The following is a 16,914-nucleotide window of genomic DNA, read 5'->3' as shown; positions in this document are numbered from 1 at the left end:
TGAGCAAAGCAATTCCTTAAAATCAATCAATATCAATTTCTCCTTCTATACACATGTGGGTGTGTGTGCGCGCACACACACACTCACCCATTGGATTCAAATCTAATATAGTTTCTCTTGAAATACATCTCAATAATAAAGTTTTTGTTGCATTATTTTATAAGAATAACCATAAGCCTTAGGTTCAATACCTAAAATTTAGGTTACAATCAATGAGCTAGAGCCTGAATATACACATACTTTGTATATGTAAACTACACATACATCTTTGTGCATATATAAATGATGAAGTGCTCTGTGAATATATATTATAATATCATTCCCATCTCACTGGGTGCAAAATCATTGCATTTTTTTTTATTCAAGCCACAGGCCTCTCTGAAATTCTCAATAAACTCATCCAGCTACCAGAAACTTGCTATGTGAATATATATCCTGAACAATGTACCCAAAGGACATGAGTAGACATTTCTCATATTATAAATAATACTTAGTAAATGGATATGTGAAAAATATTCAAAGATGGTAGCAATAAATACAGAAGTGAAAATTAAAACAATAATGTGCTTATCTAAAAAATATTCTGAAATTTTTAATGCTACTACTAATAATTATAAATTATATGTGAAAACATTTAATATATTTAATATTTAATCAAGCAAACCTCTTTTTAGCAGATAAATAATTTAGAAAACTATAATACCAGTGAGAGAGTGCAAAGTAGTATTCTAATATATAATGGGTAGGGTTCTAAAAAGATATAAAATAACTAGAAAATTTATAATGAACCATAAAAATATTCATGGCTTTGATTATGTTTAGGAAGAAATGTATCAAATATTTTTTAATTTATTATTTTTATTTATATATGACAGCAGAATGCATTACAATTCTTATTATATATGGAGAGCACAATTTTTCATATCTCTGGTTGTATACATAGTATATTCACACCAACATGTGTCTTCATACCTGTACTTTGGATAATAATGATCATCACATTCCATCATCAAGAAATGTATCATATATTTTTAAAATATCTTATACTTATTTGAAAATAATTCAAAACATCAAAGAAGTAAAATACATTAAGGTGCTCATCATGATACCATTTGTAAAGAAAAAAAAAGTATAGTAGCCTACACCTAACAGTGAGATTCAGGGATAAATAAAATGTCATATCTACCCATCATAATGTTAAATATAGCTATATTTAAATAGTGCTTATAATTATTTTATAACATTATCTAAAACAATAGGATTTAGACAAAAATTAATAAAAGTAGGATACCCATCATAATGTTAGATATAGCTATATTTAAATCATGCTTATAATTATTTTATAACATTATCTAAAACAATAGGATTTAGACAAAAATTAATAAAAGTAGGATTATCATTAAATTTCATTAGAAAGTTAGATTTAAAAGGACCTTATAGAGAAAGTTAAAGAAAACTGAAGGGGATAAAGGTCAAGCTCACTGTTTTCAAAAGCAACTTTATGTAATACACTCTTATTTTTATTATATAAACACAGAGAAAGTTTTTAATAGAAAAAAGTACTTAAAATACTCAATAAGTTAATTTTTAAAAAAATATGTTCTCATAAGAAGTGTCTATGAAAATTCTATCATGGAAACTGCTGTAACACATTAAGGCATGTGCTTCTTATACAAACATCTTACTTTACCAGCAAACTAAACCCACAATGAAGCAGGTTGAAACTCATGGGCTAAAATTAGCCAAATACTATTTTTGTCTCTAAATTAAGAGAATACACAAATAATTATTCTTCTGTACTTACCACTGTGCCAAGAAACTGAATGCTCATGTGTCCACCAGCTTCTCGAGAAAGACACTTAAAAAAAAAAAAAAAGTATAAAATGAATGTGCGCCCACACAGAACCTTGTACATGAGTGTTCACAACAGGCAAACACCGGCATGTCCATCAACTGATGATGACGAAACACAGCACAGTACACGTCCACACAGTGGAACAGTGTTATGTTACTAAATAATAAAAAGAAATGAAATACAGCACATGCAAAAACAGCGGGCAGTCACCAAGGAACATGCATGGCTCCATCTAGTCAAAATGTCTAGAATAGAAAGTGGATTAGTGGTTGCCTCAGGGAGGAGTGTTGGGAGGAGACAGGGTAACTGCTAATTGGTATGGGGTTTGTTTTGGGATGTGAAAATGTTCTAATAACACTGGGGGTGACAACTATGTACTCTGAACAGACCAGACCCCACTGAATTGTAATTTTAAATGGGTACAATTAGATGGCATGTGAACTGTATCTCAATAAAGTTATTAAAATAAATTAGCATTTGTTTAAACCAACCATGAAAACAATGTAATTCATTTGTGTCCAGAGAAAAGTGAAAAAACAGATTTCACCTTTACACTATACATTTATCTATAAGTCAAATATGATCAAAGCAAATACATTACTATTTACATGTATCTTTCTTGTTTAAACTTGTTAAAAGTCAAAATATTGCTAAAAATGGCTGACTAAATAGTTTACTTAAAGTAAATCAGACTTTTCAGATCTTTCTCTTGAGAAAAGTGCTCTATTCAATCCTAACGTGTTCCTCAAATTTTTCCTTTTTCTGTACTAATCAGAGATGGCCCAGGAGCTTCATATGAAGCAGTTCTAAATGAGCTACTATGATTTAAAAGTTCCCAGAAGTCCTGGAGAGACTGAGTGGCCTTCGCTGAACTGCATGCCATGAACTATTACAGATGTATCTTAATTAAACTCCTTTTCCAAAAGTGCAAGTTTACTAACATTAAGCTCTGAGATCACTAGAGCAATGGGACCTCGAGGGACCCTCCAGGGTTCAGCTGAGCCCGCTGCTCCTTGACAGGGGAAGGCTGGAGAAATGAGGAGGAAAATGGTTAAATGCAAAATGTTTCCCCAACTTGCAAATATTGCAAGTGATTTGATAAAACATCCTCAGCTGGCAGAGAAGGCAGCATCCTACAGAACAGGGAATTCAATATCCATGCTATTACTTGGGCCCTTTTAGTTCACTTCTAAGAATTAATACTAAGGAAAAAAAATTATGGATAGGCACAAAAATAAGTCTACAAATATGGTATCTCCCTGTAGTTCACAGAACTGAAAAATGCCGGGTAATCTCAAGGACTAGCAAAAGGAGTCATGACATAAATTACGGTATATCCACAAAGACATCTAAAAATTTTAAAGATGCAAAACATGTTCACACAGGTAGAATATCCCTTATCCAAAATGCCTGAGACCAGAAATGTTTCTGAGTTGGGGGTTTTTGGTTTTTGCTTTTTTTGGACTTTGGAATATTTGCATAGAGTATCCTGGTTGAACACTCCTAATCCCCAAAAACAGCACTCAAAGAGGTTTTGAATTTCAAATTAGAGATGCTAAACCTGTAGTATATTTCAAAGTGCAAAAAGAAAGAACTAATCAGTTTGTTAGAATAAGTCTCATAAAGAAACTCCATATATTATAGAAAATTCTAGAATAAATAATGTACATAAAACAATTTATTTCTGGGAAATTTAGTTGATCTTTTTCTTTTTCACTTACCTGTTTTTCCTTTTAAATGGACATGGATAAGTGAATAAAGGCAAAAAGTGACAAAAAGAACACAGAATGGAATAAAATAAATTATTTCCTTAGTGTTCAGTGAAAGGTTCAATGAAGACCTGAGTGGAAGCCTAGATCTGATACTGGGGCTTCTTCTATAGTCCTCATTCTCACTGCCCATCAACCCATGGACCACCATGTGTAGCACTGCTGGCTAGCCTTCTCGGAGACTAAGGAAAAGACAGCACAACTTTAAATAAGTATAATTCAGTATGATGAATCCACTGTACAAGTTGTACAAGGTACTGTGGGGTAAAAGACCAACTAAATGCCTGAAAAGTTAAAGAAGATTTGTGGATAAATATTAGAGCTGGTATTAAAAAAATGAACAGAATTACAACCATTCAGAACACAGAATAGAGTTTCTTGAAAAATTAAAAATAGGACTACCTTATGATCCAGCAATCCTACTACTGGTTTTATATTCAAAGGAATTGAAATTAGTATGTTGAAGAGATATTTGTACTCTCATGGTTCATTTAAGCATTATTCATAACAGTCAAGATCACCAATGGATGAATTAAAAAATTCTGTAATATACACGATAGAATACTATTTTGTCTTAAAAAATAAGAAAATCACTCGTCCTTTGTAACAATAAAGATGATGTTGGAAGACAGTATGGTAAGTGAAATAAGATAAATACTGAGGATCTCATTTCCATGTGAAATCTAAAACAATTGAACTCATAGAAGAAGAGAGTGTGATGTGGCTCATGGTAAAGTGCTGCCTAGCGTGGGAGAGGCCCTGGGTCTAAGCCAGGAAAAAACCCAGATGTGTGGTACACACCCATAATCTCAGCAGCTCAGGAGATTGAGGCAAGAGGATCGCAAATTCAAAGCCAGCCTCAGCAACTTAGTAAAGCCCTAAGAAACTTGGTGAGACCATAACAATGAAAAATTAAAAGGGGTGGTGATGTGGCTCATTGGTTAAGTACCCCCAGGGTTCAAGTGCTGAAATGAAAATAAATAAATAGTAGTAGAAAATAGAGGTTGGTTACCAGAGGCGGAGAGTTAATGGTCAAAGGATATAAAATTTCAGTTAGTTCAAGAGGTCCATTTTACAACATGGTAGATACAGTAGATACAGTTGGTGACAATGTATTATACTACTGAAGATAGCAAGAAAAATTTTAAATGTTCTGACCAAAAAAAAAAAAAAAACCAATCAGTATGTGAGGTAATATATATCTTAGTTAGCTTGATTTAGCTATTCTGTAAAGTCCACATTCTTAAATATAACATTTTTGAGTGATAAATAGATACATTTTTGGCAATAAAAATTATTTTTCTGAAATGAGCAGGTATTCTCAAACAGGAAGTAACAGAGAAACTTTTGTGCTAATGGAACCATTTATGCCAATTTCAGATTAAAAACAAGTACAGTATATTTAAGGAAAGTTGAGGAGCTCAGTGTGGGCAGAGAGAAGGTTGGCTGAAGAATGGAAATGACAAGAAAGAAAACAGTCAAGGACATACACAGCCAGGTCGCTCTCTCTCTTTTTAAAAAGTTTATTTTACTTGTTAATTTTTTTATGTGGTCCTGAGGATAGAACCCAGGGCCTCACACATGCTAGGCAAGTGCTCTACCACTGAGCCTCAGCCCGAGCCAGCAGCCAGGTCTGTCTTTGTCCAGGGCAGCTCATTGTTGACAAAGTTCTTATTCTTAAGAGCTGGGGCGTGGCAGGTCTATGTTGTAGAAAGACAATGGCAAGATTGAAGAGTGGGGACAGAGAGGAGTCAGAGACCGAGCAAAACCGCTGGAAACCTGAGAGGTAAGCAACTCTGATGGTTGGGGCTTGAAGAGCACCTGAACCCAAAGATGATCTCCGTTTTGTTTTACAGACGAGGGACCCAGCACACAGGAAGGTTAGAGCAACCTGCCTGCACTGGTGCTGCACAGGACTCACACCCCTCCTCTGCCTGTGTGGATGCAGTATCTACACAGTGCCTTACACTTGATCGTCAATTAGATGGAGAGTGGTTTTTTAAAAATGTTTTTTTATAGTAGATGGACACAATATCTTCATTTCATTTTTATGTGGTGCTGAGAATTGAACCCAGTGCCTCACATGTGCGAGGCAAGTGCTCTACCAACTGAGCTATAGCCCCAGCCCCAGATGGAGAGGTTTTGAAGGTCAAGGATCAATTCTTACACTTTCTCCTCAATGCCAGCAATACCCCATCAAAGCTGTAGAAATAAAAACCTAAGAGCAATCTTCACCAAAATTCTTTAGTTTTTACATACTATGAAAAATAAAAATAAGGTATATATCCTTTGATCATCTAACATAGACATTTGGCTGGGGAGAAGTACAGGTGTAGCTGCTAAGAAATCAGGGAAAGGGGTAGTGCACAACGGTCTGGACTGTGGACAGGTGATCAATGAACATGCCTGCCACCACATTCCTGGGGTTCAGAGTAGTGAGGAAATACCCTGTGACAGCACCCCATTACTACCAGCCACGGACTTTCCCCAGTAGTGGTTAAATTTTCTGTCCTTGGCAGCCTAGGTCAGAAAGAAGAGCCACAGGGCACAGTCCATATTTTAGGTGGGTGGTAACTGGGCATTGAATCCAGGGGCACTTAACCACTGAGCCACATCCCCAGCCCTTTCTTTTTCTTTTTTTAAACTTTGAGACAATGACTCCCTAAGTTTTTGAGGCTGGCCTCAAACTTGTGACCCTCTTGCCTCAGCCTCCTAGGCAGCTGGGATTACAGGTGTGCATCACCACACCCAGCCTCACACTCCATTCTTTAACTTCCTTCTTACCCCGTATCTTACCCAGTATCTAATTGGCAAATCCATTGCCAATCTTCTCTGCCCTCCACCAAAAATACATGTCACATTAGTCCCCTTCCTATCTCCACTGCTACCATCTTGATGTAATTTAGAGGTCAGGAAACTTTTTCTGTGATGGGCCATACAGTAAACATTTTAGGTTCTATGAGCCCAGATGCACAATTTGTGGATATTATGTGGCTACTTATAATGTGAGAAAACAAATTTCCATAACTTTTTAAATATAAAATTCAAAATGTAGCTGAGCACAACTTTCTGTAATACTGGTTCACTAATAAGGAGAATGGAATTCTTTTATTTTCAGGACAAAGGTTTGTCCAGTATAGGGCTTGATGTTCCTTATCATCAAAATCAAATGCAAATGTTTGCCTATAACTGCTGATCTGCAGTGGGGTTTATGTATTTTATGTTTGACAATGTCTTTTCCCACACAGAGGGATTGCCAAAGCCTGACTTCAATCCACAAGCACATGATTCCACCAGAGCAGATCCACTGCGTGGCAGGCATTTACAGAACTGTTAGACATTTTCCCTGATCTGTGCCGTTCAGCTTATCTTACACCGCAGTTTAATCACTTCCAAGGAAGGGCAAGCAGAAGCTCCTCAACTGTTCAGCTAAATGGATTAAAATACAGAAATCCCCTTTGCCCTTGCATTGAGGTTTGGAAAAATGCTGCTGAAACTGTAATTAGCTTCTTGTATTAAATGTTTTGACAGCCCAGGAAGTGTAAAAAGAAGCCTGACACTTATCATTTTTGAGCTTCTCAAAAAGAAATGATGAGTGTCTGCGACAATGGATAACCTAAATATCCTGAGTTGATTGCTACACAACTGAGACATGTGCTGAAATGTCACACCATACCTCGCAGGTAAGAACAATTAGTACCTGTCGACTAAAATAAAGATATTAAAGACTTTTTCAAAGCAGCTTGCTATTATTGTGATTCAAGCGCTAGTTGTTGTCAGTACAAGTTTTACACTAAGCAGTTTCATCTTGCAGTGTAGGTTGAATTCGTTAAACTGCAGCATAAGCGATTTCAAAGCCATTCAGTGTTTGGTAACGGTGGTTGAGGGTGGTTCTTCTTGTTCAGCAAAATTTTCATCTTGGTCGAGCTCAAAGGATCACAGTAGCTTCACCTGTGCCAGGCCCTACACGGCTGTGAGCAGGGCACACCCTGCACTCCACCTCTACTCACAGCAACTGCTGCAAGAGCGCCCAGACACGTGCAAAGGAACCGGCATGGCTCTGCTCCAACAAAACTATGTTTTGTTGAATTTCCACTGCTACCATCTGAGTGTTGAATCTCACATAACTTTTATAAGCCATGAAACATTATTCCCCGTCCCAACCACTTAAAAATGTAATAACCACTCAACTCATGAGTCCACAGAAGCAGGTGGTGTGGGCTGGCAGTTGTCTTCTGGTCTAAGCCCCTGGGGCCTCCCACCAAGGCCTGCACCAGACAAATGGATGATCTCTGTCTCCACCATCAGGCCCAGCTAGCTGCCCGTCCTCCTCAGCAGTGATCTGGAGTCACGTCCTATCAATCTCTCCATCTCCTATGCACAACCCTCTAAAAGCTTCATAATGGCAACGAGTAGGACCCTAACTCTGGCTTACAAGGGCCCTAGCTCACGGCCCGGTCCTCGCCCATGCTCCCCTGCTCTCCTCCCCACATTCTTTCTACCTTTCATCTACCAGACGTTGGCAAGGTTTTCTCCTTCTCCTCATTGGTCTCAGCTCGGTGTTGGCTATGCAGAGGGGACTGCCTCTGGGCCCTGTCTCACTTTCCATGCATTATCCTATCCAGTGGTCTTCCTCCAGCCTCCGGGGTCTTACTAAGATTGCCTGCGTTCTGTGCTTACAGGTTTCCTGTGTCACTTGCTCCGGCTTTATCTGCAATGCCCAGAAGGCTGCCCGAGTCACACCAAGACAATGCCGACGTGGCTTTTCCTTGCCCTAGGAGGGCTGGACTCATTCCCAGGCAAACATTAGTAGTTCACAATAATTAATATGAAAATAGATTTTAAAATTTAGATTGTCATATGAAAAACAAAAGTTTTATCATTGAGTGTGTATCCATAGATAAAGTACCAGTAAGTTCCACCTAACTTTGCACTCCATTCAAGGCAGGCCACAATTACAAATAGAAGGACCACAGTCTTGTTTTTCACCTTATGACTACTACTTGCAGAGAAGGAAGACAGGGAGGTACCAAAGTCTGACATATCTTGGCAAATGGAACTAAGGAAGAGAGGGAATGAAACTTAACTAGAAAAGGGAATTTAATTCTCTTTCTAAAAGGAACATTTCTAAAAGGAACATTTGCTTTTCCCACACTGAAGGATTAAGACAATTAGCTTTTAGAATCCACAAAAAAACCAAGTACTCAATATGTACAAAAATGAGTTGGATGCATGCCAAAACAAACATGAACTGACCACTTGATAAGCCAAGAGCAAAAGTATTAGTCCAAATTAAGACTTCTATTCCACCTTATTAAAACAGATTCCACCCTTGTTAAAATATTTTCTCCAAATATTCTACCCCTTTTTCTATTTTAAATGGCACTTCATAGCCAGATAAAAATTTCCTTCTTTTCTTATTTTGATAGTCTGCTCCAACATTTACAAAATGTGCTTTTTATTTCTTTAAAGAAAAGTAAATTTTAGAAAAAAATGGTTTCAACATTTGTTACAATGAAATTCATACAATATAAGCAACTTACTCAACAAAGTCAAAACAGTCACAAAACAAATCAAATGCTCAAAAAAGTATCTTCAATAATGAAATCAGAGGAAATTTAACATTTAAAAGTAATGTCACTGAGCAGTAAAAGGGAGAAAAGGATCGCTTTCTTCCTCCCCCACCGATTCCCAAATTGATAATATTCGTCAAAGGCCATGACCACGGGATTTGTCTTACCAGTCCCCAGTGCAGCTGCTCGTATTATTTTCCATGTTTACTACAATCAATGTTCATTCTATTCAAAATCCTCTTCCTCTAGCAGCCACTAAAATATAATTTTCTATTAACAGCAGAGGAGAAAAAAGTAGGTGCATGTGTGTGTGTGGGCGGGGGGGGGGGGGGGGTGGCTTCCAGAAGGACATTCCCCCGCTCTGTTAACATTTTACAAGCAACTCCCAATCGTGAAGTATGTGCCAGGAAAGACCAAGGTGACGGTTCAGCTCGGAGGACCACAGTCTGAAGGCAGGTAGGCCTGCCTCAAAATTAATATTTTAAACTACAGCTGTACATACATCTCAGCTGTTAGATTGTGATTACATTTTTTAAGCAGAATGAAAAGGGTCATTTCTGCTCTTCTGGCGAGCTGCTTTCTAAGATGTGTAACTGTAATTGATGTTTTCAGGACTGTAAAAAGGAGATGGTTAATAATTACTCTTTCATTTCCTCCTTCTTTAGAAAAAAATACTAACCTCTACTTATTCTAAGTTATATATTTATATATCCTACACAACCTAAATAGATGGTTTCATGTTACATTTGATGACTCTACAGTAATCACATACATATAGTACAAAATAATAGCTAATTACTTCTAAGAGGTGGTGGTTATGGGAAGAAACATCTTTAAAACATGGAAAACACTTATTCCAAATTCACTTTGTGTGTGTGTGTGCGTGCGTGCGCGTGCATGCACGTGTGAGCATGTTTGTGGATTGGCAAAGTTTAGGCAGAAAGGTAAGTCCCTTCATTTAGTTTTCTAATTAAAATATTAATTTTCAGGGTTGGAGGTATAGTTCAGTCCCACAGCAATAATAATAATAAACACTTACTACTAATAATAATCATTATTATTTTAGCCAGGAATGGGTGGTGTACACCTGTAATCCGAGCTACTGAGGAGGCTGAGGCAGGAGAATTCCAAGTTCCTGGCCAGCCTCCGTAACTTGGCAAGATCCTGTCTCAAAATAAAAAATAGAAAGGGCTGAGGAAGTAGCTCAGTGGTAGAGCACCCCTTAGTTCAATCCCTGGTACCCCCTTCAAAAATATAGCATCCTTACTAGGATTGAAACTAAAGTTTAGCATCCTTACTAGGATTGAAACTAAAGTTTACCTTTAAACATTGTGGAAATATTTCATTTTAATCTAAACTACTGAAAAGAAAATAACTTATTTTAAACTCTAAGTGGATATAAATATTAACAATTTATTTTCCTCCAAAACAAAAGGTTAAATTTCAAAAATCAATTCAGATTCTGTTTGGACAAACATTTGTAAATACATCCCAGAGTGTACACAGTCTGCAGACCTGTGCCATCTTCTCCATCATATTCATGTGCTTGGTTATATTCTACATTACGTAGCCCACTAAGTATTTTAAGTTATCATGTTATATAATCTATTTAATACTCCAATCAATTCACAAGTCATCCATTTAATCTGGTATTCTGCAGTAAATAGCATGAGATTCCTGTGACACTATTCCAAATTTGTCTGCTTAAACATGGAAAATTAGTTCCACTTAGTTGAATATCAATGACCTATTCAATATAGAATGCATAGAGCTGCACTCAGCTCTGTACCGTTATTTATAATAAATTTATCTTCTCTTGAAAACATTTAAGCAAGAATATGAGAAAGAAAAAGAAAAAAGTCTTCAAATGTATACCATGAATAGCTCCACATCAGACAAATGCAGAAATTGTTAGGCCTTAGCAGGATCTCCAGATATTTTCCAAAGTGTTTAGCTACTCTTGGGGCCTGAAGACAACCTGCTGTGAGCAGGTGGATAGAAGAAATCATGCCGCACAAAGAAACAGGCCAATAGCAGTTAGTGGGCTCTGCTTGCAAATGTTCCAACAACGTGAGCGTAGGCAGTGAAAATGCAGTCCGTAAAATGCCAACAGAAACAATATGTTCCATCCCAGCAAACGACATTGTATGAGAAATGCAGAACTATTTGAGTGCTCAAAGTAAAACTGAAGAGTCTCTTTCAATGTTTTTTTAAAAAAATGACTTTACAGGAATCTCAGAGCTTGACCACAGTAATAATTTTTAAAAGTTCTACTGATCCAGCAAGTTCCTCACTACAAAGGTTCTAGGGTGGTGGAGAAAACAGAGAGAGCTCAACACGGAGAGGACACAGCATACACTCATATTTTACATATAAGTATATATGTAAAATATTTTGTTTCCTTTGGTCACTTTGCTTATATACTACAGGCAGGAAATCATTCCACTTTTTAAAAATAGCTCTAACTTTTGTTATGGTTCTAAATTTAAAATTAGGAAAATCTGACAACAAGATGATAAATTTACCTTCTGTTTAAAATGAATTTATTCATTATTCCTCAGTTCATTGTTCTAATTTATTTTTAAATGAAAAATACCAAAACTGTGGTTGACATATGGGGGAACACTGGGGGGTGGAGGGAATCACTGCTTTTCCATCTAAAACACTCTGATTTACAAAGAGCTTGGCTTATGAGTTGTTCAAACTCATACCAAATCAGTAGCCAAGTGTGGCTACTGACGACCTGAAATGTGACCGGCGGGATGGAAGAATTTCAATTATATTTAATTTTAATAATTTTTAAATTTTAATTTAAACAGTGAAGCAATATAATGAGTTTTTCTGTTAAAGACAACTCATTATTTTGGTAGGACTTGAATCATTCCACTGTTTAAGACATGATAGTGTTGCAGGCATGCCACACAGTTGGGTTGTTTCTGGTGTCACATTAGTGACATTTTGTATTGTTTCATGTTGAAATAACATTCTGTGTATAATGGGTTAAATAGAATATATTAGTAGGCCTGAATATGTAGCTCAGCGGCAGTAGAGTACTTGACTAATACATGGGAGGTCCTGGGTTCTAGCACTAGCAACACACACACACACACACACACAAAATATGTAAATAATATATATAAAATAGTATGTATCTTATGTTATTTATATACATACCATGTATATACATTATTTATATACACAAAATATAAGTATATATGTAAAATTATCATTATTATTATTATTTTTTATTCTTTTTGCAGTACTGAAGATTCAACCCAGGGCCATTACATCTCCAGCCTCTTTTAAAACATTTTTATCTTGCGACCAGCAGACTACCACAGGAGCTGAGACCCAGCCCAGACTGCCCACAGCAGGGCACGCCCGATCCAGGCTCACAGTAGGCCCAGTCAACCCTTCCACCTGTGGGACAGACACCTGCCAGAGCCTAGCCTCTGGCGCAGGATCAGCCCTTCCGACCAGCAGACTACCGCGGGAGTCCAGGCCTGGCTCAGATCTGTTCACACCAACTTGCTCAGGACCCAGGTCCAGGATGCAATAACACACATTGAGGGACACCAGCAGAGTCTGGAAGCCCAACAACAAGGTGAGGTATAGACAATCTACACGGGTACTACAAGAATATAGGGAAGAAACTGTAATATCTCAGGTCCACACTGCAAGACAGGAAGGCACATAGACAACATGAAAAAACAAGGGAGGAAAGTGCCCCAAACAAACCAGGACACTATAATAACAGAACCCATGGACAGAGAAGTTGATAAGTGTCAGAGAAGGAGTTCAGAAGGTTCATAATTAAAGTGATCTGTGAATTAAAGAATGTTCTAAATGAGCAAATTCAGGCAAAAATTGTTCACTACAACAATGAGATAAGAGAGCAAATACAGGAAACAAAAGATTACTGAGAGAGACAGAGACAGAGAGAGAGAGACAGACACTCTGAAAAAAAAAAACAGAAATTCTTGTAATGAAGGATACAATAAATCAAATAAAAATCTCAATAGAAGGCGTAAGCAACAGACTAGATCACTTGGAAGAAAGAAGTCAGATAATGAAGACAAAGTATACAATCTGGAAAATAAACTTGATCACATGGTGAAGATAATAAGAAACCATGAACAGAGTATCCAAGAATTATGGGACAGCATCCAAAGACCAAATCTAAGAGTTATTGGGATAGAGGAAGGCACAGAGTTTCAAACCAAAGGAATGCACAGTCTCTTCAATGAGATAATATCAGAAAATTCCCCAAGCATGAAGAATGGTTTGGAAAACCAAACACAGGAGGCTTACAGGATACCAAACGTACAAAATCACAGCAAGATTACCCAGAGCAAATGTAGGCCAAGGACTGCTCGATAAGCAAGGCGCCTGTGGGTGGGTCCTCAGGAGCCTTCTTGATAGTCTTTTTCTCACAGAAACCACAGTGAATCTGCTTCTGAAGGACACCACCAACTCCCTATCTAACAAATATGAATTCTGCAAACGTAGAAAGATTAAGAATTAAATAAAATTGATACATCAGCTTTTTAGAAAGCTTTTTTTGTTTGCTTGTTTGTTTGTTTTGATGCTCAGGATTGAACCCAGGGCACCTAATCACTGAGCCACATCCCCAGCCCTTTTTACTTTTTATTTTGAGACAGGGTCTCACAAGTTGATTAGAGCCTTGCTAAATGCTGAGGCTGACTTTGATCTTTAGAACTTTCAATCCTCCTGCCTCAGCCTCCCAAGCTGCTTGGATTACAGGTATGAGCCACTGTGCCAGGTAAGATATTTATTTCTGAAATTCTAAAATGCCAGGCTACTGTCCATTTACCTGCCCACCTATTCATTCATTATTGAGCCTTTATACATGCCAGGAACTCAGGAAGGTAGTAGGAATTCAAAGTCAACTCGAAATATCTAATTTAGACCAACTAAAGGAAGCTAGTAACCTATGAAACTCATGATCCAAATGATGGTACTGGCAAAATACAATTTATTTTTAAAGAAAGTCATGAGTAATATTTACCAATGAAAACCAGGAAAGTGCATGGACAGTGCAATCTGATTGGATGAATAAGGAGCTAACTGTCACAAAAACACAGGCTGCCTCCCAAATACTTCATCATCTAACCAGATAATAAAATTGAGTGCCATTTTCATGTAATAACAGGGATTTAGCAATAAAATGAAACAGGTGTTAAGCGTCCATGCACCCTTGGGAAAGATGCTAGGCGAAGCTACCTAGGCAACAGCAGCTGCCCATCTCGTACCTCCAGAGGACGTAAGAGACAGACTGTTAAGCTAAGAATGTGAGTTTGAACACCATAAGTGAAAGGGACTTGATGAGAATCTCGTTTCCATGTGTCTCCTGTGGTCTGAGGGATTCTAAGGAAGACCATCAATCGATCCCTAGTTGGTGTCAGAGCAATGACAGAAGTTTGTACTTTCACTCTGGACCTCAGTTTAAGGAAGCAAGGATTCATAACTACTTTCTGTGGCCCAGATGTGGATTATGCAGCGGGACCCTGACTAATGAGAACATCTACACTCAGCTCAGAAGGCAATCAGAAGAGACATGGTGTGCACTAAGTGTTCTAACGAATCCCCAAATCCACAAAAGCACCCTGGGAGCCACCACCCAGCTTCCAACATCTGCCAGAAAACAAATGCCAGATTGCGACTCTTTGCTCAAATCAACTCTCCTTGCCAGGTTCCTCTTTACCTCACCCTGAAAGAATTTAAGTCCAGGAATTTGTACCCTTAATAATTTTGCTTTATAGTCAAGTGAACTCTTGGTGTTCCCAGACTACTAAGATTTCTCCTGGCTGAGGAGTTTAAATGGTATCTCATTGTAACCTCAAAGAATATTTTCCAGGTTTTTCATGATGAGTGTTTTTGAAATATATTTATTAGCAGTCCTGTTTTTTTCTTCTGTAAAATGCCTGTTCATGACTTTTTGTCCAATTTTTGAAACTGGATGATTTGCTTATTGATGAGTAGAGGTTCTTTGTGTGTTGTGGACCCTGATCCTTTGTTTAGTTATGTATTCCAGATCGCTTCTGCCAGTGTGGGACTTGGGTCTTTAAGTCTTTGGTTATCCAGGTAAAGTTTTAAGGCAGAGATTTAATATCGTTGATTTCATTCTTTTTCTTTATGCTTCAGGCATTTTATGTTTATGTTTATTTAAATATGTATTTCTACTCCCATGTATACAAAGATTTTTTTCCTAAATATGCTTCTTTAAAAAAAAAAAACTTTTATTTATATTTATGTTATGCTGAATTTATTCCTGTGCCATAAATTTTTTTTCTTTAGTGGCTTCTGGGATATCTTTTCTCCTGTGTGACCTCTTCTTCTGGAACAAATTGTTCCTGGTCATTGTTCCTAGTCAGTGAGGACCCTCTCGCTGTGGCAGGGGAGCCCAAGTGTGGGTTAGTCTGACCACAAGCTCTGTAAGTGTGGTGGCACGCCCCCAGTGCTTTGTTCTCCGGGATGTGTTCAGTGACCAGAGAGTCTACATCGAGACCCTGGAGTTCAGCATTACTCTCTGCATTTTAAATTGATATACCTCAATTAAAAATTATACCTCAATTTAAAGTTTTTCCTCAGTCAGGAGAAATCTTAGTAGTCTGGGAACACTAAGAGTTCACCTGAATATAAAGTAAAATTATTAAGGGTACAAATTCCTGGATTTAAATTCTGGTTCTTCCATTCACTAGGAGAATGCCTTGGGCAGGCAAGTTAACCCCTACAAGCCTCTATTTCCCCAAATGCAAACAGGATTCCACTAGTGCATACTTTATCAGGTCGCTGTGGGGATAAAATAAACTAGTAAATATGAAGAACCTGGAGCAATCAGAGGCCGACATGGTGAGCGCAGAATGAGGCCAGCTGCTAGTCGTGTTATCAGTGCCATTAGCACCACTATTTTGGTGGGCATTTACTTTGGTGCAGCCACATAGGGAAGCACATGCAGTACTGGTGTGTGAGATTAAGATGTTCTGCCGCCACACCCCCTAGAGAAACCCTTATTTCAACAGGAATGTTTGATAGAAGCACCATTTGTGGCAATGAAATAATGAAAATAACACTTATGTCTATTTAGAGGGGAATAAACAAATAGATTATTGTAAGTTAATATAATTTGGACACTGAGTATCCCCAGAAGCTCATGTGTTAAAGGCTTGGTCCCCAAGGTGGTGCTACTAGGAGTGGGTAGGACTTGGAAGTGGAGCCTAGTGGGAGATCAGTGGGGCATGTCACTAAAGGGGACTGTGGGACCCTGGTCTCTCTTCCTCTCCTTCCGTGGCTTAGCTATGAGCTTAGCTGTTGCATTACCATGTGCTCCCTGGGAATGCCACCCAGTGTGCCCTCAGAGGCCCAGAGCAAAGGGTCTGTCCAATCATGGACTGGAACATCCAAAACTGTGAGCCAAAATAAACTTATTCTAAGTTAATTATCTCAGGTGTTTTGTTACAGTGATGAATGCTGACTATCACAAACACAGAGCACAGAAATTAATAGACCAAAGCTACATGTATCAACAGAGACCAGTCTCACCAGCACAGTGCCCGACAGTCAGGCAACCCACAGAAGAATGAAGACAGACAGGGATCAAACACGCAGAGCTGAAATCATGAAATGCTAAACAAAACATTGTTCACACTTTTACTGCATATGAAAATGTCCTAATTACAATGGCAGTTACTGTTAG

At 37.9% G+C, this 16,914-nt stretch overlaps 1 protein-coding gene across 2 annotated transcripts in view; it reads right to left on the bottom strand.

Annotated features, from left to right (window-relative positions):
- Positions 1-16,914, bottom strand: part of Pcca (propionyl-CoA carboxylase subunit alpha) — a 359,349-nt gene that overhangs the window by 60,988 nt on the left and 281,447 nt on the right. For both annotated transcript variants that reach the window (XM_027938819.3, XM_071611620.1), the window contains exon 21: positions 1,805-1,858. In XM_027938819.3, the coding sequence (XP_027794620.1) occupies positions 1,805-1,858 (54 nt within the window). The remainder of the gene's footprint in view (positions 1-1,804; positions 1,859-16,914) is intronic.

Source organism: Marmota flaviventris, chromosome 4 (assembly GCF_047511675.1).
Source record: "Marmota flaviventris isolate mMarFla1 chromosome 4, mMarFla1.hap1, whole genome shotgun sequence".
Taxonomy (NCBI): domain Eukaryota; kingdom Metazoa; phylum Chordata; class Mammalia; order Rodentia; family Sciuridae; genus Marmota; species Marmota flaviventris.
Note: the sequence above shows the minus strand (reverse complement) of the source record. Positions and strands in the feature narration are given on the sequence as shown.